At 42.0% G+C, this 24,119-nt stretch overlaps 1 protein-coding gene across 1 annotated transcript in view; it reads left to right on the forward strand.

Annotated features, from left to right (window-relative positions):
• Positions 1-24,119, forward strand: part of SLC6A11 (solute carrier family 6 member 11) — a 244,648-nt gene that overhangs the window by 81,497 nt on the left and 139,032 nt on the right. The window contains exon 4 of the mRNA XM_044301059.1: positions 716-806. Within this exon, the coding sequence (XP_044156994.1) occupies positions 716-806 (91 nt within the window). The remainder of the gene's footprint in view (positions 1-715; positions 807-24,119) is intronic.

A 24,119-nucleotide genomic window follows, 5' to 3' on the forward strand; every position in this document is an offset into this window, starting at 1 on the left:
GATCCATCACATGATCTTTTACCATGGTGATGGATCATGTGATGGATCATGTGATGACCGGAGTGACGTCATCACAGGTCCTTTACCTGTAATTAATGCTCACCACAGGTCCTGTTCAGCAAAGGAGACAGAAGGATATGCCGGGCTACATGAACAAGTGGACTAAGGTGAGTTAAATTTTTTATTTATTTTTTTAACCCCTCCAGCGCTATTTTACTATGCATTCTGTATTCAGAATGCTATTATTTTCCCTTATAACCATGTTATAAGGGAAAATAATAATAATCGGGTCTCCATCCCGATTGTCTCCTAGCAACCGTGCGTGAAAATGGCACCGCATCCGCACTTGCTTGCGGATGCCTGCGATTTTCACGCAACCCCATTCATTTCTATGGGGCCTGCGTTACGTGAAAAACGCACAAAATAGAGCATGCTGCGATTTTCATGCAATGCATAACTGATCCGTGAAAATCACCGCTCATGTGAACAGCCCCATAGAAATGAATGGGTCGGTATTCAGTGCAGGTGCAATGCGTTCAACTCACGCATCGCATCCGCGCGGAATACTCGCCCGTGTGAAAGGGGCCTTAAGGTTTGCAACTTTTTTAAGCCACAAAAGAGGTGCAGGAAGATGATAAATCTCCCCCATAGTTTAATAATACTATTTTGGTGATTGAATTGTAAATAGTAAAAATAACCGTTTATATGTTTACAGAGAAATGTGTGGAATTCCCAAAACTTAATATGAGTAATGGAAGCCTGTTTTCGTTTGCCAATGCCACATCTCCAGTCATGGAATTCTGGGAGTAAGTAAAATCCTATATCATTTACTTAAGCTGTCTGTAACTTATCTTAAGAATGCTGTTAAATATTTCATATTGAGTCATTAAAATCTTCAAGAAAGTTTTGGAGTTGTTACTGATCGCTGCCACCTGATGGATAGTTTTGAAGGTGTGACACATTGGCATGCATTTTATTAAAACTGGAGTAGAAAGGAGAAAGTTTGGGTGCTTTGCATCAAATGTAATAAAATGTGCATTGGTTCCAATAAATTTGTTTGCATTTTGGGTTGTCAGAAAATGAAATTTGCGCCTGCCATGAGCAGATGTAGACTTGCACCAAATTTGCACAATTCTTTCTACATCAAATGCACATTCTCATCACTTTTCAAAATTGATAAGTGACAAAAAAGTGTAAATTTTTTGCACACATTTGGCACATTTCATGATTTGAGAAGTTTTGTTGCTGTTTATGTCCAAAATTGTTCTGAACTGTTTAATAAATTTGAACCATTTTGTATCGTGAACTGGAAGTGACAAGCTATGTAAGAACATAAGGGGTCATTTATTAAAATGCCAGTCTTAATTAGAGATGAGCGAATCGAAGTTGACGAAGCGGAATTCGATCCGAATTTCAGGAAAAATTTGATTTGCACCGAATCCAAATTTCCTCACGCTTCGTGGTAACGAATTACATAAAATGGCTGCTACTAGGACATGTAGCAAGGAACTCTGGGAACGAGGGATCACCCACAATGCCATGCATGCAGCTAAACAGCAGACAGCCCTGTGATGTCACAGCCCTATAAATAGCCTCAGCCATCTTGGATTCAGCCATTTTCCAGTGTACTTAGTGCAGGGAGAGATGCCAGCAGGCGCTAGGGACAGTGCTAGGGAAGACTTTAAAACTATAATTTTGCTGTATAGAAGTTCAGGGAAAGGACAGGGAGGAATCATTCTACAGTATTGAAGCAGAACAGGGTTCAGTAGGGGAGTTTAACAGCCTGGGTAATAGGAACAATCCTATTACACCTTGCTGCACTGACTGGGGATCCAAATTGCCGTTATACAGCTCTGTAATTCCAGCAAACCGTTCTTGTTATTAGGGTGCAAGTGTTGTTTGATACAGCCATTAACAGGGTTTATTACAAGGAATTATTTATACGTCTTATTTGCCCTTGTGCGGTGCAGTTATATGTTCTAAAGCAGTGGTCCCCAAGCTTTTTTGCACCAAGGACCAGTTTCATGCAAGACAATTTTCCCAGGGACCAAGTGGGGTGGGGGGGTTCTGGGGCAGGGCTTAGGGGGCGGGCAGGGCTTAGGGGGTGCTGGTTGGCGCTGACTGATCATGCGCATAAAAAAAAAACAAGGTGCATATTAAAATATATAACACTATATAACGACTATATAAACTGAGTAGGGTCTCTGCTGCACTGTACCGTATTTTTCACCCTATAAGACGGACCTAGGTTTTAGAGGAGAACAATAAGAGAAAAATATTTTCCATTATACCTCAGATCAGACTAGCAATCAGATCCCCAATGTTAATCAGACTTCAGATCAGACCCCAATGCCTCAGATCAAACCCCCAACCTTCAGCCAGCCATCAGCCCCCATGTCAGCCAGCCATCAGCCCCCATGTCAGCCAGCCATCAGCCCCCATGTCAGCCAGCCATCAGCCCCCATGTCAGCCAGCCATCAGCCCCCATGTCAGCCAGCCATCAGCCCCCATGTCAGCCAGCCATCAGCCCTATGTCAGCCAACCATCAGCCCTATGTCAGCCAGCCATCAGCCCTATGTCAGCCAGCCATCAGCCCCCATGTCAGCCAGCCATTAGACCCCCATATCAGCCAGCCATCAGACCCCCATGTCAGCCAGCCATCATCCCCCCATGTCAGTCATCAGCCTCCGTGTCAGCCATCCATCAGACCCCATGTCAGCCAGCCATCAGACCCCATTTCAGCCAGCAATCATCCCCCCATGTCATTCATCAGCCCCCATGTCAGCCAGCCATCAGCCCCCATGTCAGCCAGCCATCGGCCCCCATGCCAGCCAGCCATCAGACCCCATGTCAGCCAGCCATCAGACACCATGTCAGCCAGCAATCAGCCACCCATGTCAGCCAGCAATCAGCCCCTATATCAGACAGCCATCATGTCAGCCATCACCCCTTATGTTAGTCATCAGCCATATTTCAGCCCCAGCCCTTTTTTCAGCCATCATCCCTCATGTCAGCCATCAGCCATATGTCAGACCCCATCTATCAGCGCAAATAAAATAAGAAAAAACACTTACCTCTCCTGCTCCTGGATGCCACCGCTCCTCACCATCGCGATCCTCTTTATCCTGCTGTCAGCTGTGTATTGCAGGTGCGGCGCACAGTGTGAAGTCACAGAGCGCCCTCATGTTGTGCGCAGTCTTATTTGCCCTTGTGCGGTGCAGTTATATGTTCTAAACAAGCATTTTTGGGCTTGTATTAGTGGGAAAAAGGGGCTTATTAGCCATTTTGTGGTGAAGTCAGAAAATTACAGCCCTTTTTGGCATGTATTAGTGGCAAAAATATATATTATTTGCCCTTCAGTGGTGCAGTTATATGCTCGAAAGCCTTTTGTAGCGTGTACAAGTGGAAAAAGATAAGGGCCTATTTGCCATTCAGCGGTGCAGTTATATGTTCTAAAGCCCTTTTTGGCGTGTATTAGTGTCACAAAAAAAAAGTATTTGCCTTTGTGATAGTCTGGATATGTAAAGATTATGCTAACTCCTCTCTACGCCTGCTGCCCCATACCAATTATACCTGAATTCCTTTTGGATTTTTCCATCTGTAATGGTCCTCATACACTTTAGTGTATTGTCAGCCAATCCTGCTGAAAATGTTGTTTGGTCAACAATCTAATGTGTGTGGGGAGCTTCCCCCCCCCCCCCCAACAGATGATATCAGGGTAGAGAAGGACTGGGCAAGGTGAATGTTTTCGTCCAATCCTCTTGTTCTCCCAGAAGATAAGTAATCACCAGAATTGTTTGGCACTGCTTTCTCCTATTGAACTATTGAATACACATACAAGCTCCACCAAACCTAATGCATATGAGTAAAGGGGAGTCAGGAGGGCGTTGGGAGAAATAACTATCGACTGAACAATTGTTCAGCCAACAGCTATTGAATGTGTATGGCCAGCATAAAGGGGTTGTGTCACTTCAGCAAGTGGCATTTACCATGTAGAGAAAGTTAATAAAAGCCACTTACTAATGTATTGTTATTATCCATATTGCTTCCTTTGCTGGGTGGATTCATTTTTCCATCACATTATACACTGCTTGTTTCCATGGTTATGACCACACTGCAATTCAGAAGCTGTGGTCGTGCTTACACACCATAGGAAAAAGTTCCGGTCTCTCTGGTAGTCGAGACGGCAGGAGCGCACATAGGCTGGTGTTTTTTCCTATACTGTGCAAGTATGACAACCAATGATAGATTACAGGGTCGTAATAACCATGTAAACGAGCAGTGTATAGTGCAATGGAAAAATGAGTCCAGCAAGCAAAGGAAGCAATATGGAGAATCACAATACATTAGTAATTGGTTTGTATTCATTTTCTCTACATGATAAATGTAATTTGCCAAAGTGACACAACCCCTTTAAGTACTATACCTTTTTGTATTTCTTTATATTCTTGGCTTTTCCAATAAAGAAATAAAAAATCCCCTCCATGGTCACACAGTTACAGATAAAAGGACGCTTCCTGCCACCATTAATGTAGCTAGTTAGGAACTTAAAGGGAACCTGTCATTAACTTTATTCTGACCTCACTGAGGGCAGCATAAAATAGTGACAGAAATACTGATGTCAGCGGTGTGTCACCCATGAGCTAAAAGTAAGTGGTTGCTGAGAAACGGCATCATAACCATTGCAGCTCAGGCCTTGAAAAGAGTCAAATCTACTTGAGAAGAGTCATGGTTATTCCTAATCTCCTGCTCGCACCCATCTGCTGATGATTGGCAGTTCTCTCCTATAGAGAAAGTGAGAAAACTAGGTAGAAGACTGTCAGCCATCAGCAGGTGGGCAGGAGAGCAGGAAGTCATGAATAACCAGGACTCTTCTCAGGTGGCCGTGACTCTTTTCCAGGCCCGGTCTGCAATGATTGTGATGTTGGTTCTCGGCAACCACCTACTTTTAACTTATAAATGACAAACCTCTGAAATCAACTCACCTGTCTCTACTTTAACAGCATCAAGTTGATGACAGGTTTCCTTTAACACATAACTTTTTGGGTTCAATGTATAAAAGTATGCAGTAAGCAGAAATAGCAGAAATTAGTTTTGGGTCTGATTCAACCCGAATCGAAAGCGCCCTAATTGCCCTGAAAATTTGTGTATGACACTATGGGGTCTTATAGGACGGTATCTAACCTCTTTCAAATTCTTTAACGTTAAGATAGCATTACTACTGTAAAAATTACAACAGATGTATGTTTAGATGGTAACGGGTGGCATCAAACAGCCTGTTTAATGACACACCGCACTGTTTGATTCTAAGCAGCACAAATACCAAGAGTTTTATGATTTTTTTTTTGTAAATGTGGAACAAATTCTATTTGTGATAGATTCATTTATCTTTAGCAATAAGATCCTAAGATCTCTTAGTGCTGGCTGTTGGTAGTCAGAGGTAAAAAAATAAAAAATAAAAAAGTTTAACTCTATAAGTATGCAGGAAATTTGGAGCTTTTGTATGACAAAATAAATGGGGGGGACTCCTATACAGACACAGTACAGACTTTGGTTCAAGGCTTAACATTTACATGAAAGATTACGAAACCATTCAAGGTCAGTCTTGTATTGTCAGTCTTTGGAAAGACTCTGGCAGATTTTGTAATCTTGTTAATTCTTCAGACAGAGTCCAATTTAACCAGGTGAGCTAAATTTATTAAGGTGGTTCACACTCTATGATAAATCTGGGGCATCTTGCTGGAAATATTGAACAATTTGGTCAAACTTTACACCACCTATTGGCTGTTGTACTTTAAATACTTTTTTCCTCCTAAATTTGGCCACAATTTGTTTCATTTAAACCATGACACTTGCCAAGTTGAAGCACAAAAAGTTTCTGGAACATAGTAAATGTATTCCTGTTTTTTTAGGCAAATTGTGCCAGAATTCTGGCATCTTTAGCTCATTAAGTTTCCCCCTCTGTCTTGATTTATGCAATAATTACTGTTTTAGGATTTGAAGAAGAAAAAGGATGTAATAATTGAGTAACTTGTAATATTTTATTCTTCTATGGCCTCATGCACACAGCTGTTTTTTGTGGTCCACATCCAAGCCGCATTTTTTGTGACTTGTGTGCGGACCCATTCACTAATATGGGGCCGCAAAAGATGCGGACAGCACTCCGTTGCACCGTTCCACGGCCCCGCAAAAAAAAATAAAAAATAGCATGTCCTATTCTTGTCTGTTTTGTGGACAAGAATAAGCATTTCTACAATGGGAAGTGGCAGTAATGCTACAATTTGTGGAACGGATCGGGCGGCCCATTGTAGAAATGCCTATTCTTGTCCGCAAAACGGACAAGAATAGGACATGCTATATTTTTTTTGCGGGGCCACGGAACGGTGCAACGGATGTGGACAGCACACTGAGTGCTGTCTGCATCTTTTGCGGCGCCATTAAAGTGAATGGGTCCGCACCCAAGCCGCAAAAAATGCGGCTCGGATGCGGACCACAAAAACGGTTGTGTGCATGAGGCCTTAGTCTATTTTTTTTTTTGCTGAAAGAGCACCTATTGTTAAATAACAATTACTGTTTAGGTCTAATTCACATGTCCGTGTGATGACCGTGTTATCAATCAATATTACTCAGATGTGTTACTGCCCTATAATGCTGTGATTTATAGTCATTTTATCTGTTGTTGATCCATGATGACAAATCCGACTTGTGTTCTGTGTCCGTTGTTCCGTTTTCCGTGATTTTCTGCGGACCCATTGACTTTCAAACTCGACTAATGCACCGTTTGTCATCCACGTCCGTGATCCGTGTTTCCAGTCCGTGAAAAAAATAGGACCTGTCCTACTTTTTTCACGGACAACGGTTCGCGGACCCATTCAAGTCAATGGGTCCGTGAAAAAACACGGAGGCACACAAGATTGTCATCCACGAGTCCGTTTTTTTCCTATCATTTGCATGGCAAACTTGATTTAGATTTTTTTTTACTTTCCTTCATGTCTGGTGATCCACCAAAAATAAAGAAAGACACACAGAAACAAAAACTGAAACGGATCACGGAACAACTGAACCCCTTTTTGCGGACCGAGAAAAACAACTGTCGTGTGCATGAGGCCTAATACAGATAAATAACACAGCTAGCACACAGACATGTGAATCCGGCTTTAGCAAGCTCTAGAAGTGTTTTAGAAGAAGCGGAGCAAGAAATTAAGAGGGTCATTTATGAAAAAATATACACCACTTTTTGATGTATTTTAGGCACAGATTTTGTAGCTTTTTCCCCACTCACGCCATTTTTCCAAGGTGGCGGAAAAAGGGGGCATGGTGTGGGTTGGGAAGAGTGTGGACTGGTTAGCCTGTCTCATTTACCATTTTCTACACCACTTTATGACATGGAAAAAGGATCTGGTGTAGTTTAAACCATGTCACATGTCAAGAACCGCAGCCGGCTCTTCTTGCTCAAATGGATGAGTATGATTTTTTTTTTACCGCCATTTAGGGAAAATCGATTCGCTACCATGAAGCACGAGGAATTCGGCATTGCAGCAAATTAAATTTTTTCTGAAATTCGCATTGAATTCCACTTTGTCTGGATCAATTTGCTCAATACTAATCGAAACGTTTGGTTAATTCGATTCTGAATATATTCGACCCAAAATAAAAATGCTCCAATTGCCTTGAAAAGTCCTAGACCTGTATGTAACTCATTTGCGCTCCTTAAGGGGTTATCCCATGATTAATGTAAAAATTGAAAATCAATAATCATATAGTACATGCCAATATCTTTTTAGCAAAGCTAGAACCAGCCCTGTACCTCAAATGGATCCAGAGATCTCCCCATTCATTGCTCTGCTAGATTTATATCTAGCTGAAAGTTCAAGGGGAGTGTCTTTTCTGTTGCAGCTCAGGGGGTGTGTCCAGGCTCTCTCTATAAGAGCTCAGGAGGCAGTTGAAGGATAAAACTGAGCATGTGCGGCCTTGTCAGTGAGTAGGAGAAGAAATAAGAAAAAGAATAAACAGCAGGTGGAGCTGTACAGATACATTTTATTAAATTACTCAGTGGCTATACTAAAGTTTTAATTACACACAGTTACAAAAGTATTCAGATCCATGTGCTGGTTTGAAAACTATAGAATATTGTTTTTTGCGGGGCAAGATGCACTATTTTTTGCTCCATTGGAGAAAATATTTTTAGGGGCGTTTTTGCACATACCGATACCCATGATGTGTATTTTTAATTTTACTTTTTACATATTTTTATTTACATTTTTGGGAAAGGGTGATTAGAATTTTTAGATTATAGATTTTTTAAAAGCATTTTTGTAAAGCTTTTCTTTTTATAGTTCCCATAGGGAACTACAACAAGCAATCAGATTATTTCTCTCTTAGACTCCAATGCATTAGCAATGGAGTCTATGAGAATTTTACTATTTTCCTATGGAGCCCTGCCAAAGGCACAGGGTCCATAGAAACTAATATGCAGTAGCCTCCTGTCACACAGAAAGCATACTACATTTTATTAGCCGCTGGTGACAGCCGCAACATTATATGCAGTATTTCTCCTGTGTAACATTTCCACATCTCAAATACCTATGACATTCCCTGTCATTTTTTATTAGCCGCTGGTGACATCAGCGACATTATCTGCGGTATTTCTCCTGTGTAACGTTTCCACATCCAAAATACCTGTGACACTCCCTGTAATTTTATATTAGCCGCTGCTGACATCAGCGACATTATCTGCGGTATATCTCCTGTGTGACGTTTCCACATCCAAAATACCTGTGACATTCCCTGTAATTTTATATTAGCCGCTGCTGACATCAGCAACATTATCTGCGGTTTTTCTTCTATGTAACGTTTCCACACCCCAAATACCTGTGACATTCCCTGTAATTTTCTATTTGCCACTGGTGACAGCATTGACCTTATCTGCGGTATATCTCCTGTGTGATGTTTCCACATCCCAAATACCTTTTTTATTTTTTTTGCGCATACACTTCCTACTACGCTACTGTATGTGTGACATACTTTCAAGCATATATAAAATCGAATATGAAGAAGGCGAGCAGTAAGAGACAGGGAATTGGCTGTGATGCTGATGGTGCAAGCAGAGGCCGTGGCCCTAGGCGCATTGAATCTGTGCCTGCTGCCAGAGCACAAAAAAAAACTATTATCCACGATACCTAGCTTCATGTTCCAGTTTGCAAGGCGGCGCAGGACAACGCTCTCGAAGTCAGACCAGTGCGACCAGGCAGCCAGTTGGATTGCAGCAGATAATGCTTCCAGTCAGTTAAGCACCACCCTGTTTTCCACAAAGTCCAGTCTCAGTAGCCAAGAGTCTGGTCAACAGAATCCTCACCCTGATCCTCCTTCCTCCCACCATGGAGAGTTTTGCCGAACAAGTGATGCTATACTCGGATATTCCGAGGAGCTCTTTTCAGTGCCATTCCTTCATAAATTATTAGCGCCACATCTTCTGTTTAAAGTGTGCGCATCCCTAAAATATCAGTGACATCCAGTGCAGTTTTTCTGTAGACACTGCAAACTGTGACTTTACCTGTGGTACCTGTAAAATGTTTCCTCATCACAAATACTGATGTAAATTTCAAATAAAGAAGGCGAGCAGTAGGGGATGGGGAAGTGGCAGTAATGCTGATGGTGCATGCAATCCTCACCCTGATCCTCCTTCTTTCCACCATTTACAGTGTGGCCAAACAAGTGATCCCACACTCGGATTTTCCAAGGAGCTCTTTTCAGTGCCATTACTTGATTTGGTCCTCTCGCCAAGCACACTTCAAGAGGGAAATGAGATCTTGTGCCCTGATTCCAAAACACTTGAGCATCCACAGTCACAAGAAGATGACGGTGGGGAACAATTAGTGTTTCACGAGGAGGAGGAGGATGATGAGACACAGTTGCCAATAAGTCATCAGCAATTAGTGTCTAAAGAGGTTGCTGATGAGGCTGAGACACAGTTGTCAATAAGTGAGGTTGCTGTTAGGTCAACAAGTCAGGAGGATGAGCAGAGTGAGGAATTGGAAGGAGGTGGTGAACGATAAAGTCACTGAACCAACTGGGAAGGTGGCAAGCTGAGCGAGGACAGCAGTACAGAGGGGGAGGGATCCGCAGCACCGCAACAGACTGGAAGAGGCAGTGGGGTGGCAAAAGGGAGAAGGCGGGCCACAGCAAATAGGCCCGCAACTGTTCCCCGGAGCACACCCTTGCGGAAATCAACCTTGCCAAGGGGTAGGTGTTCCGCAGTCTGGCACTTTTTTGAGGAAAATGCGTACGACAAAAGAATTGTAATTTGCAAAATGTGCCATACAAAAATGAGCAGGGGCATGAACACTAGCAACCTCACCACCACCAGCATGATTCACCACATGGCATCAAAGCACCGTAATAGGTGGGCCGAACGCCTGGGTCCACAATCTGTATTTACGGGTCACACTACTGCCTCCTCTTCCCCTGTGTTACGGGCAGGCTAATCCCCTGTCGAAGGCGCAGGCCCGGATGCCTCCCACCCTGCACCTGGACCGTCGCAAGCACCATCAGTGACCACATCCACTTCTGTGTCCCACCGCAGCGTACAAATGTCCTTACCCCAGGCATTTGAATGCAAGCGCCAATACACAGCCACCCACCCACATGCCATAACACTAAATGTGCAACTTTCCAAATTACTGGCCCTGGAAATGTTGCCATTTAAGCTTGTGGACACTGAGGGCTTCCGCAGCCTGATGTCGGCGGCCGTCTATCATTACGCAGTCCCCAGCCGTCACTATTTTTCACGGTGTCCCACCTTATATCAGCATATGTTCCGTAACATCACCTGTGCCCTTACCAACGCAGTTACTGGGAAGGTTTACTTTACCACTGACACATGGATAAGTGCTTTCGGACTGGGATGCTACATTTCCCTGATGGCACACTAGATTAACTTTGTGGAGGCCGGGAGTGAGTCATACCCTGGAATGGCAGAGGTGCTACCGATGACAAGGATTGCGGGCCCTAATTCCATCAAGGTTTCTGCCACCACCTACGTTAGTGGCTCCAACCCCTACTTCTCCTCCTCCGCCTCCTCCTCCACTTTCACCTCAGAATTATCCTCTTGCAGCACCAGTCAGCCATCAGCCAGTAGCTGGAAGCAGTGTAGCACTAAAGTGGGGAAGCGTCAACAGGGCCGTGCTTCAGCTGCTCTGCTTAGGTGACAAACAGCACACCACCGCAGAGTAGTGGCATTAGATAATAGCCCAGACTGAGCTGTGGCTCTCGCCACTAAACCTAGAACCAGGCATAGTTGTGTCTGATAATGGCCATAACTTGGTGGCGGCTTTGGAGCTTGGCAAGCTCACAAACATTTCATGCCTAGCCCACGTCTTAAACTTAGTGGTTCAGTGGTTTCTCAAAGCCTACCCCAATTTGCCTGAGCTACTGGTGAAGGTGTGCCACGTGTGCCCATTTTTGCAAGTCATCTACAGCTCCTGCCGGTCTGTCACCGCTGCAGCAGCGTTACAATTGCCAGCTCACCGACTGTTGTGCAACATTAGCACATGCTGGAACTCGACGTTCCACATGTTGGCCAGGCTTTGTGAGCAGCAGAGGGCAGTAGTGGAATACCAGCTGCAACATGGTCGTCGCCTTTCCAGTCATCTTCCACTCTTCACACGCGAGGAGTGGGCATGGATGTCTGACCTCTGTGAGGCTTTAAGAAACTTTGAGGAATCAACACAGATGGTGAGCGGCGATAATGTTATTATCAGCATCACCATCCCACTTTTGTGTCTACTTAAATGCTCGCTGCTTAAATTTAAGGCTGACACTTTGCATGTGGAAGAGGTGGAAATGGGGGAAGAGATTACACAGGGTGATAGCTGGACCACCCTCAGTTCGTCTTATCAGCGCAAATTGGATGAGGAGGAGCAGGAGACAGTTGCCTCCGCTAAAGAGGGTAGTACCCATGGAAGTTTACTTCCATCTGTTCAGCGTGGATGGGCAGAAGAGGAGGAAGAGGATGAGGAGATTAAGAGTCATCCTCCTGATGACGACAGCAAAGTCTTGCCTGTTGGTACTCTGGCAAACATGGCTGACTATATGTTAGGCTGCCTTTCCCATGACACACATGTTTTACGCATTTTGGAAAACACAGATTACTGGTTGTTCACCCTTCTCGATCGCGCACTACAAAGAGAACTTATCATCTCTCATTCCTGTGGTGGAGAGGATAAGCAAAATGGTGCAATACCAGAAGGTCATTGTGCAAAAATTGCTCCAAAAATTTCCAGCTGACAATGCTGGCGGCAGAGTACGTAGTTCTTTGGGCAACCGAGGAGGGCAGACTAGGGGAACACACAGCAGTTCCAACAGAGGCATGGCAACACAAAGCCCTGATGCGTGGCCTAGTGTCTCAAGGAGGGAGAAATTTTTGGAAGATGGTGAAGGAGTACATAGCAGACCGTGTCAGCGACCGCCAGCATGTTGTCAGAGTGGGTATTTAGTGCTGCTGGGGGCATAATAACTGATAAGTGCATCCGCTTGTCAACTAAAAATGCTGTCAGGTTGATTCTTATAAAATGAACAAGGCCTGGATTGCCCCTGACTTCTCTACTCCACCAGAAAAAAGCGGCTGAACATAAAAGCACTTTAAATGTGTTTTTTATACTGTACTGAATACACTATAATCCCATGCACTCCTTCCACCACAAAAAAGGGTATATGATTCAATTTTCCTTTTCTCATCCTCCTCCTATTTTTCCATCATATCAAAATGCTTATTAGTCTGCCCTCGCTCCTAATGTTGTAGAGGGTCAGCTCACCTGCAGGCCCTTGCATATAATGTTTTAGGTCAGCTCACCAGCAGGCCCTCACCTACAATCTTTTAGAGGGTCAGATCACCTGCAGGCCCTCACCTACAGTCTTTAAGAGGGGCAGCTCACCTGCAGGCCCTCACATGTAAAGTTTTTGAGGGTCAACTCACCTGCAGGCCCACGCATATAATGTTTTTGAGGATCAGCTCACCAGCAGGCCTTCCACCATAATGTTTTACAGGGTCAACGCACCAGCAGGCCCTTGCCCATAATTTTTTCAATGGTTAGCTAAGCAGTAGGCACTCACCCATAATTTTTTCAATTGTCAGCTCAGCAGCACACACTTGCCTATAATTTTTTAGATGCTCATATCAGCAGCAGGCACCAGCCCCTATTGTTTTAGAGTCAGCTCTGCAGCAGACCCTCACCCCTAAAGTTTTAGATGGTCAGCTCAGCAGTAGGTCCTCATCCATAATGTTTTAAAGGGTCACCAGCAGGCCCTTGCTCCTAATGTTTTAGAGGCTCCCCAGCAGGCCAGCAATCATAATTTTTCAAGGGCGTATGATGCCCTCCTTTATGTGTAATAACGGGTGTATTGGAGTGCCCATTCCTTGTAATTTTTGCAATCCCTTTCACTTAGTGCATAGCCTTTATGAGTGTAGGAGTCCTACTACCTGAACTATTGTACCACAATGTGATAAGGGCCCTCCATTATGTGATATACAGGTTGTATCGGAGTGCATCTTCCTTGTAATTTTTTGCAGCACTTGAGCTTTATATACAAGTAAATATATAGAAAAGAATGTTTCCTAGCAATTTTTACTCTGAAATTGATTTTATCTTTGGTTTTGTGCATATTTTTGTCAGTCTTTAAAAGTGGCGTACTACTCAGACAACATTGTTCCCGTCAGCGACCTGGGAGTCCAAGATGCATCCAAACATCCTCCCAATTTTGGTGGGGTTTCCATCAATTTCAGACCTTTTCCTATGAACCAGACACCCTCCCCTCTTCTGAGCAGGGGGTGCCTGGTTTAATGCTTGGGTTCTCCCATTGACTTCCACATCCCGAGGTGTTCGACCCAAACACCCGATCACTTCGGTGCTCGATCAACACTAGCTCTTATTAATTCCAGCAAAAAACATGTTTTCTCCAAACTTCACGTTGATAGAACAGTTGCTTAATATGAAGAAATGCAGCCAAGCCAATCTGTGAGATTCCAACGATAGGAGATTTATATTTAAAGCCAAAAAGTCTCCTATTTAATTTTTCCTCATAGGCTTCCCTGCCAGGCTTGGCCCAGATCTGAATGAAAATATGAACCTGCAGTTCATATATGACTCATACTCTTAATTATTATTATGGAATTCCCCCTTGCAATCCTTTCATGTTGCTTCTAATTGGAATTGTTCCAGTGAGTATAAACCACATATTTAATTTTTATCCTCATCTTGTTTCAATATTAATTATAATTTTTTTTTTTTTTAAAGTTCAAAGTTAGAGCTGCTTTTCTAACACTGTGTCATGCCACCTGAGAAGATTTTATTATTGGACATTAGCAACATTTTGAGACATAGTATAGCATAAGTGTAGCATAAATGGCTATGTAGTCAGGTCCATAAATATTGGTACATCGACACAATTCTAACATTTTTGGCTCCAAAAGGGACCAAAAGTAATGGGACATAATAATAATCATAACTCAAACTTTCACTTTTTAATACTTGTTTGCAAATCCTTTGCAGTCAATTACAGCCTGAAGTCTGGAACCCATAGACATCACCAGACGCTGGGTTTCATCCCTGGTGATGCTCTGCCAGGCCTTTACTGCAACTGTCTTCAGTTCCTGCTTATTCTTGGGGCATTTTCCATTCAGTTCAGCAAGTGAAATGCATGCTCAATCGGATTCAGGTCAGGTGATTGACTTGGCCATTGCATAACATTCCACTTCTTTCCCCTAAAAAAACTATTTGGTTGCTTTATAGTTTGCAGTATGCTTTGGGTCATTGTCCATCTGCACTGTGAAGTGCCGTCCAATGAGTTCTGAAGCATTTGGCTGAATATGAGCAGATAATATTGCCCGAAACACTTCAGAATTCATCCTGCTGCTTTTGTCAGCAGTCACATCATCAATAAATACAAGAGAACCAGTTCCATGGGCAGCCATACATGCCCACGCCATGACACTACCACCACCATGCTTCACTGATGAGGTGTTATTCTTAGGATCATGAGCAGTTCCCTTCCTTCTCCATACTCTTTTCTTCCCATCACTCTGGTACATGTTGATCTTGGTCTCATCTGTCCTATTTTTGAGGTTCACCAATGGTTTACATCTTGTGGTGAACCCTCTGTATTCACTCTGGTGAAGTCTTCTCTTGGTTGTTGACTTTGACACACATACACCTACCTCCTGGAGAGTGTTATTGATCTGGCCAACTGTTGTGAAGGGTGTTTTCTTCACCAGAGAAAGAATTCCTCGGTCATCCACCACAGTTGTTTTCCGTGGTCTTCCGGGTCTTTTGGTGTTGCTTTGCTGAGCTCACAAGTGCGTTCCTTCTTTTTAAGAATGTTCTAAACAGTTGTTTTGGCCACGCCTAATGTTTTTGCTATCTCTCTGATGGGTTTGTTTTGTTTTTTCAGCCTAATGATGGCTTGCTTCACTGATAGTGACAGCTCTTTGGATCTCATCTTGAGAGTTGACAGCAACAGATTCCAATTGTAAATAGCACACTTGAAATGAACTCTGGACCTTTTATCTGCTCATTGTAATTGGGATAATGAGGGACTAACACACACCTGGCCATGGAACAGCTGAGAAGCTAATTGTCCCATTACTTTTGGTCCCTTAAAAAGTGGGAGGCACATATGCAAACTGTTGTAATTCCTACACCTTTCACCTGATTTGGATGTAAATACCCTCAAATTAAAGCTGACAGTCTGCAGTTAAAGCACATCATTTCATTTTTAAATACATTGTGGTGATGTATAGAGCCAAAAATGTTAGAATTGTGTCAGTGTCCCAATATTTATGGACCTGACTGTACATCTTTGAGGGATTTTTTTTATTATTGCATTGTACTCATTTTGAGCTAAAAATCTGTTTCCTTATTAAAATTGGTCTTTATGCGGCATCGGGGATCGTGTTGACGTGATGACGTAGAGGACGTCGCGCTCTCCGCCTCCCCCCCGGCTCAGCTGTCTCGCTGCCTAGAACATGTTGGCGTCTTTGTATCGAACCCTCCCCCGCACCCTCTCCATGACCGTGGGTTAAGCGCTATCACGCTACAGCGCTACTGCCTCTCATTTACAGCCTACGACGCTACTGCCACCGATTGTTGAGCTCGGATGTGGGGCCTGCTTTTTGCTTGTTTCGATCTTGCCGTTCCTGCAGCTTCTGCCGCTTCCTCCTCTCCTACCTTCCGTGCCGTTGTGAAGAGGTCGGTATGTGGAGTTCTTCTGTGGAGTGTGTCTCCGGTCCCCGTTGACCCGCTGCTCCCCTCCTGCTGTCAGTGAGTAACACCTCTGTGTCTCCCCTACTCGATGATTTGTTGGACAAGCTGACAAGCTGAAGAAATATATTTAGGACCGCTGCCGATTCTCCTTGCTTGCTCTCTCCTCACGTTATTGTATATTATCTGGTCCTTCCTTCGTGTTTTCAGCCTTTACCGATTCGCTCCTTCTTGTCTTTGTTGCTGTGGTGATTAACCTCCCTGTGATTACTGACCCTAACTAACCCTGAGTGGAGATCGATAACTTGTTGGAGGACTCTTCAGGGGGTCTGTATGAAGTTCATGATACAATTAATTCCATTTTTGGGTTTTTGGATTTTGTCCAGTATTTTTTTGATTATTATTTTCCCCTTTTTTTCCTCTATATTGCTGGGACCAATTCTACTGATCCTACTCTGATAGGCTGCTGGTGTTAATATCTTTGGCGAAAAAATTAAATAAAAATGAGGTGCCCAGGATTATAAAAGAAGTGAACTATAGAGTATAAAGCATAAGGTGGAGAAGGGGAAGGAAAAAAAAAAAAAGGAGGAGAAAGAGTATAAAGAAGAGAGGACAAATAAAACAAAAAAAAAAAGAAAAAAAAAGGGAGGAAAGGGGAAAAAAAAGAAGAAAAGAAAATAAGAACAAACAAGAAGGGAGTGAAAAAAAAAAAAAAAAGGGGAAAAGAAAAAAAAAAGAAAAAAAGAATAATAAAAAAAAAAAAGAAGAAAAGGAAAAAAAGAAAGAAAGAAAGAAAAAAAAAGAGAAAGAAGGAGAGCAAAGAAGAAAAGATATATACTTAAAAGGAGAGAAAGAGGCGGAATAAGGGGAAAGAAAGAAAAAAGAGAGAAAAAAAAATAAAATAAATAAATTAAAAAAAAAAAAAAAAAGCAGGAATAAGACATGGCCCCAAAAGCTAGTAGGCGCTCGACTGATCTTTCAAGTCAGAAACATGGGTCCAAAACTGTTGAACCAACAAAACTGGACCAGTTCTTGAGGTCTCCTAGGGTCAATACGAGGGGCGGACAAAAGGAATTTTTCACAAAAAAAAACAATGACTCAGAGATAACTGAGTTAGAAACACAAAAAGTCGCTAGATACCCCGAAGAAGAAGACGGTATAATGGGGGAAGTTATCCCTAATGACAATTCTTCTCCGCTAGAAGAAATACTCCTAGCGGTTAAACAGAACGGGGATTTAATACAGGCGGTCACAACCCAACTTGGGTTTATCCAAGTTGATGTGGGACTAATAAAAGATGATTTGTCAAAAATGCGAGACAGAGTCAATATCCTTGAAAATTCCGTCACCCTTATACAGAATGAATCCAAAAAAATAAATACGGAAGTCTCCACATTCAAATCAGAATATAATCTTTTGAAGAAAAAGGTAGTGGACCTTGAAGATGGGTCACGAAGATACAATGTGAGAATAATTGGGATTCCAGAGGGTCTTGAAGAGAAAAATCCAATCCAATTTGGGCTGTGGTGCGTCAAAGTAGGTGTGGTTTCCCTTCTTTTAGTCTACTATTTTTTTTCTCTTTTCTCTCTTCTCCCTCTCTCCTGTTTCTTCATTTAACCATTGTTGATGACGATGATTAGAATTTTTGCTTGGAATATACGTGGTTTGGGGGAAAGAGGTAAGAGACAAGCGGTTTTTGACTTGACCCAGGTCTATCTACCAGCAATAGTATGCCTGTTAGAGACCCACCTTACTGAGGAGACCACTAGAGTGGTCAACAGGGGATGGGCTGCGCATACGTATCATTCTACCCTCTCCAATTACTCGAGAGGTGTTACGGTGTTAATACATAGACTTATTGACTTCGTTTGTGAGGCTTCCTCTGTCGACCAACAGGGGAGATTTATCTTTTTATACTGTAGGTTAGGGGGAAAGTTATGTATTTTGGCCTTTGTCTATATCCCACCGCCATTTTCTTTTTCGGTTCTTAATTCTCTTCTATTATTCATGGATAAATGGCCAGAATGTCCAACATTGATTATTGGCGATTTTAACTGTGTCATCGATCCTTTACGTGACAGGGTTTCTATGAGTGCTGGGAGAGACAGTCCGGTCCAGGGGTCTCCCCTCGCACGGTTTTGCCTGGAGGCTGGATTTGAGGACGCTTGGGAACATCTGGGACAGGGGAAAAGGGTTTTTTCATGTTTTAGCAAAGCAGGTAAATCGTTGTCCAGAATAGATCTTGTATTGATAAATAGTAAACATGTGAAACTGATAAAGCGAATGAAATATGAAACAAGGTCAATATCTGATCATTCTCCGCTATTACTTGAATTATGCTTATCTCAGGAAAGATATACACCAAAACCTCCCTTTAGACTAAACCCTTATTGGCTTTCACTTATAAAGACACATGAAATAATTCGAAATGAAATAGGCCGATTTTGGGATATTAACTATGGCTCAGCAAAAATTCAAGTGGTATGGGATACCTTTAAGGTGTATATGAGGGGATTGATGGTTAGCAATATCACGAACCTTAGAAGGGAATATGGAAAAAAACAGAAAAATCTAGAAAAACATGTAGTGTTGGCGACAGAATCCTTCCACATAAATAAGATGGAGAAGAATAGGGAAAATATGCAAAAAGCCACACAAATATATGCTAAGTTCTTATTGGATAAGGCCCAACAGAACCTTTTTTTTAAAGGGCAAAAATATTTCATAGAGTCAGGGCGACCTGGTAAACTCCTTTCCAGAGTAATCTCCAATCAACAACCCAAAAAACATATAGACAAGGTTCGAGTGAGTGATGGTAGAATAGTCACTAGACAGGGCCCGGTGGAGAAGGCCTTTCTTGATTATTTTTTTGATCTGTATAAAGCTGATTCTAGCATTACAGATGATAAGATAGATTTCTATCTAGATAGGATCAACTTTCCAACTATTACTGAGACGCAAAAGAAAGCACTAGAATTGGAGGTCTCAATTCAGGAACTTGAGGGAGCTATTAAACTATGTTCAGCTAATTCCACTCCTGGTTCAGACGGGCTTCCATATGAATTTTATAGTAAATACGGGGACTGTATTTTTCCCAGATTGTTGGAGGTCTTTGCTGAATCAATGGAGGATGGGATGCTACCAGATTCAATGATGGAGGCTACAATAATACTAATTCCAAAAAAAGGCAAGGACCCTTTAGATTTAGAATCTTATAGACCAATTTCACTGCTTAATGCAGATGTAAAGCTTCTCGCGAGGGTCCTTGCTACAAGGCTTTCTAGGGTCATCTCCTCCATTGTCCATCCGGATCAGAGCGGTTTTATTCAAAATAAGGGTACACATCATAATTTACATCGGCTCTTTTCTAATATCCAGGCCCCTGGGGGGACCGCCCGCTCCATCCTGTCATTGGATGCCTCTAAGGCCTTTGACAGGGTGGAGTGGCGTTTCCTCTGGAAGGTTCTTGCTAGGATGGGCTTTGGAGAAAGGTTTATACGTACTCTTAAGCTACTGTATAGATCTCCAAGGGCCAAATTGAGTCTTAATGGAATTTTGAGTAGTAGTATTGATTTAAATAGAGGCACCTGTCAGGGTTGCCCATTATCTCCCTTATTATTCGATATGTATATCGAACCCCTTGCGATGGCCATCAGGCAGGATGATCAGGTTAAAGGATTTGGTACGTTAGGAACACAAGACCGTATCTCATTATATGCAGATGATGTTCTGTTTTTTATAGATCATACGGAAACTACCCTCCCTAGGATTATTCAAATGGTTAAAGTATTTGGTGAGGTGTCTGGTCTTCTTATAAACTGGGCTAAGACCAGTCTGCTCCCAATGGACCCCCTGCCACGGAAAGAGGTTCCTGTTACACGGTTGGATATTGTTGATACTTTTCAATACCTGGGTCTGACTATATCGCCTCGGGTCGAAAATTTTGTAGAACTTAATTTGATCCCCATAATGGTAAAGATTAGAGCTAAAATAGGAATCTGGCTGAAACTTCCCCTATCTAGAGCTGATCGAGTTTCACTAGTTAAAATGGTGATACTACCACAATTTCTTTATGTGCTCAGGAATTCACCTATTTGGATACAAGACAAACATTTTAAACTTATGGAAAGAATAATTAATGATTTAATATGGGGAAGAAAGCGAGTTCGAATTAAGCTGGAATATTTGTATAAATCAGTGGAGTGCGGGGGCTTAAATCTCCCCTACTTTAAGGGGTATTTTATTGCAGCCCAGTTATTGATGTGCTATGAATCAGAGAACAGTGCATTGCTGGGGAAGTTGGTAACTAGTCACGCTCACAATAATATTTTTACCTTGTTGGAATCTGGGCTATTGAAGAGCTATGAGCGAGGCTATAGAGAGACTATAAAACTACTCCTTAAGGTGTGGGCGACAACTAGGACATGGTTGAAGGTTAAGGGTTCACTTACATTTACGCCTCTTTGGCATAATTTGTATTTACAAAGGTTAGATGAGATTGCAGCCGACACATTTTGGCAGAAGAATAAAATTTTATATATTTCACAGGTAGTTAAAGATAGAGAAATTAAACCCTTTATAGAAATGACACATAATATAAAAAACCTTTCATGGTTTAGGTATTTTCAATTGCGATCTGTATTATCAAGTTTGGATGATAAGCGGCTGTTGGATATAGATAATTTATCTTTTCTGAATGATTGGGTAGGGGGTACACTTTCTAGAATAAAAATTTCAAATATATATAAGTTATTACTTAAGGTACGGTTTAGTGATATACACTCACCAGGACAAAAAGCGTGGGAGGTGGACTGTCCGAATTTACAAATAGAAGGGTGGGAGAATATTTTTGGGAATTTATCTTCATTATCCCAGAACTTCAACCATGTTCTAATACAATTCTATATTTGCCACAGATTATATATTACTCCCTTATGGATGAATAAATGCGGGTTAAGAGACACGTCCAACTGTCCCAAATGTGACACTGTAGGAGCGGACTTTCTCCATATGATATGGACCTGTCCAGAACTTATAAATTACTGGAATAGTATCAATAATTGTATTAGGTATAAATTAAAGATTCAAATTCCTTTTGAACCACAAGTATTTGTTCTTAATGATCTTTCCAAACTAAAAAATCACAAGTATCAAAAGATTTTCCTGAGCAGAATACTGATGTTGGCTAGAGTTTTGATCGGTCGGACCTGGTTTGCCCGATCCACTCCAGACATAAATATATGGATAAATTTAACTGATAAGGTAAAGAACTATGAGAAAATTATATATAAACGGAGGGAAATTGAGTACCAGTGGAGTAAGATATGGGGCGGTTGGAGGATTGATTAGCTGAGGTCAAGTTGTTTCATATATAGGGGTTCTACTTTGACGCACCACAAATTGGGGGGGAGGGAGGGGAGGGTTTTCTAAATGTTATGAAAAGACGAGTTGAATATATTTATATCTATATATAATTAGTTGGGTCACTAAGAATTGAGAGATTGTGAAAAAAATTTATTGTAAATGTTTTGTAGTTTTCCCAATAAAAATTTTTGAAAAAAAAAAAAAAAGAACAAAAAAATAAATAAATTGGTCTTTATGAAAATATGTAGCCTTTTTTTCTGTACAGGGCTGAGATGCTCTAGTAGCAGGATCTGAGTTTTCTCTCTTTTCTGTCAGACAGCTTATCTGACGGGCTCTTTATCTCTGATCTTTGACCTTATAAACACTTATTATAGCTCAGTTCTCATCTTACTGATAAGAATGTGGCTTAAATCAGTGTTTATTACCTCTAAGTAAATTAGGGATAAGGTTTATTAGATGACTGGCACAAAGTGGAAGTAAAAAGTACATTCACACAGCTAGACAAACAGTTAACCCTTTGTGACAGAAAGGCTCAATATGTTTAATGAAGACCAATTGAAAATATGATTTTTAGCCCAAAAGGAGTAAAATGCAATCGTAATACTTGACAATGGCGAATCAATGGATGTCGTATATCTGGACTTCTCCAAAGCATTTGACACTGTACCACATAATAGGTTAGTATATAAAATGAGAATGGTCGGACTGGGAGAAAATTACTGTATGTGGGTAAGTACGGTTAACTGTCTCAGTGATAGAAAACAGAGGGTGGTTATTAATGGTACACACTCATATTGGGTCACTGTCAGAAACCACCCTGATATAGTTTACTTTGCCCTCAAGTTTGCCCTCAGTCAAGATGGTGGATTATGTGTTTCCTGGTTGCCATCTCACTTCCTATTCCTGTGTCAGAAGCCACCCTGATATAGTTTACTTTGCCCTCAAGTTTGCCCTCAGTCAAGATGGTGGATTATGTGTTTCCTGGTTGCCATCTCACTTCCTGTTCCTTTTTAAACTGGCCAGAACTTCCTGTCTTTGCTGGAGTATTGTGTTTGGCTTTTAGTCCGCAATCCTCTTGCTGGAACTCACTCCTCCGTGTGTTCTGTGCCCTAGAGGTTCTCCCTGCTACCTCCTGTTGCCGACCTGGACTGTTCTTGGACCTTCGTACTTGCTTGCCGCCTGCCCTGACCTTCTGCTCGTCTACCTTCCTGCCAGCTTGCCGCTTGCCCTGACTTCTGCTAATCCTGACCTCGGTTCTCGTCTACAGACTCTGCCTCATCTGTGTGGGACACAACAACGTGGGTTCTGCTACATTCCGTACTATATATACTCTGCTCCCACGTCCTGGCCATTGGATTCCAGTTCTGTTGCACCAGTATCGTGACAGTCACTGTCACTAGTGGAGTAACTCAGGGGTCAGTATTGGGCCCTATTTTCTTCAATATATTTATTAATAATCTTGTAGACGGCTTGCACAGTACAATATCAATTTTTGCAGATGACAGTAAACTGTGTAAAGTAATACTTCTACAGAGGGATCTGGATAGATTGGAGGCTTGGGCAGACAAGTGGCAGATGAGGTTTAACACTGACAAATGTAAGGTTATGCACATGGGAAGAAATAATGCAAGTCACCAGTACATACTAAATAGTAAAACACTGGGTAACACTGACATGGAAAAGGACCTAGGAATTTTAATAAACAGCAAACTAAGCTGTAGAAACCAGTGTCAGGCAGCTGCTGCCAAGGCCAATAAGATAATGGGTTGCATCAAAAGTGGCATAGATGCCCGTGATGAGAACATAGTCCTACCACTTTACAAATCACTGGTCAGACCACACATGGAGTCCTGTGAACAAGGCAGACATAGCAGAGCTGGAGAGTACTCAGAGGAGGGCAACTAAAGTAATAACTGGAATGGGGCAATTACAGTACCCTGAAAGATTATCAACATTAGGGTTATTCACTTTAGAAAAAAGATGACTGAGGGGAGATCTAATTACTATGTATAAATATATCAGGGGTCAGTACAGAGATCTATCCCATCTTCTATTTATCCCCAGGACTGTGACTGTGATGAGTTATTCTGATTGCCTGATTGGAGTCAGGAAGGAATTTTTTCCCCCTTAATTGGGGAAAATTGGCTTCTACCTCACAGTTTTTTTTTTTTGCCTTCCTTTGGATCAACTTGCAGGATAACAGGCCGGACTGGATGGATAAATGTCTTTTTTTTTTGCCTTATATATTAAATTATTATAAAAAATTGCCTCAGAAGGTGTACATAGGCTTTAAAGCTTCCTTGTATTGTCAATCTAACAAAATGTCATAACCAAAACTACATAACATCCAGTATGCTTAAACTAAATCCACACATTACACATAGGTTTGTCACAGATATCACCCACTTCCAGTGATCTCCAGCCTATAGCTCCCCAGTTGTTAAAAAGCTACATCTATCATTCCCTGATAGCCATAGCCTGACAGTGCAAGATGAGAGTTGT

This window comes from Bufo gargarizans, chromosome 7 (genome assembly GCF_014858855.1).
Source record: "Bufo gargarizans isolate SCDJY-AF-19 chromosome 7, ASM1485885v1, whole genome shotgun sequence".
NCBI classification, from domain to species: Eukaryota; Metazoa; Chordata; class Amphibia; order Anura; family Bufonidae; genus Bufo; species Bufo gargarizans.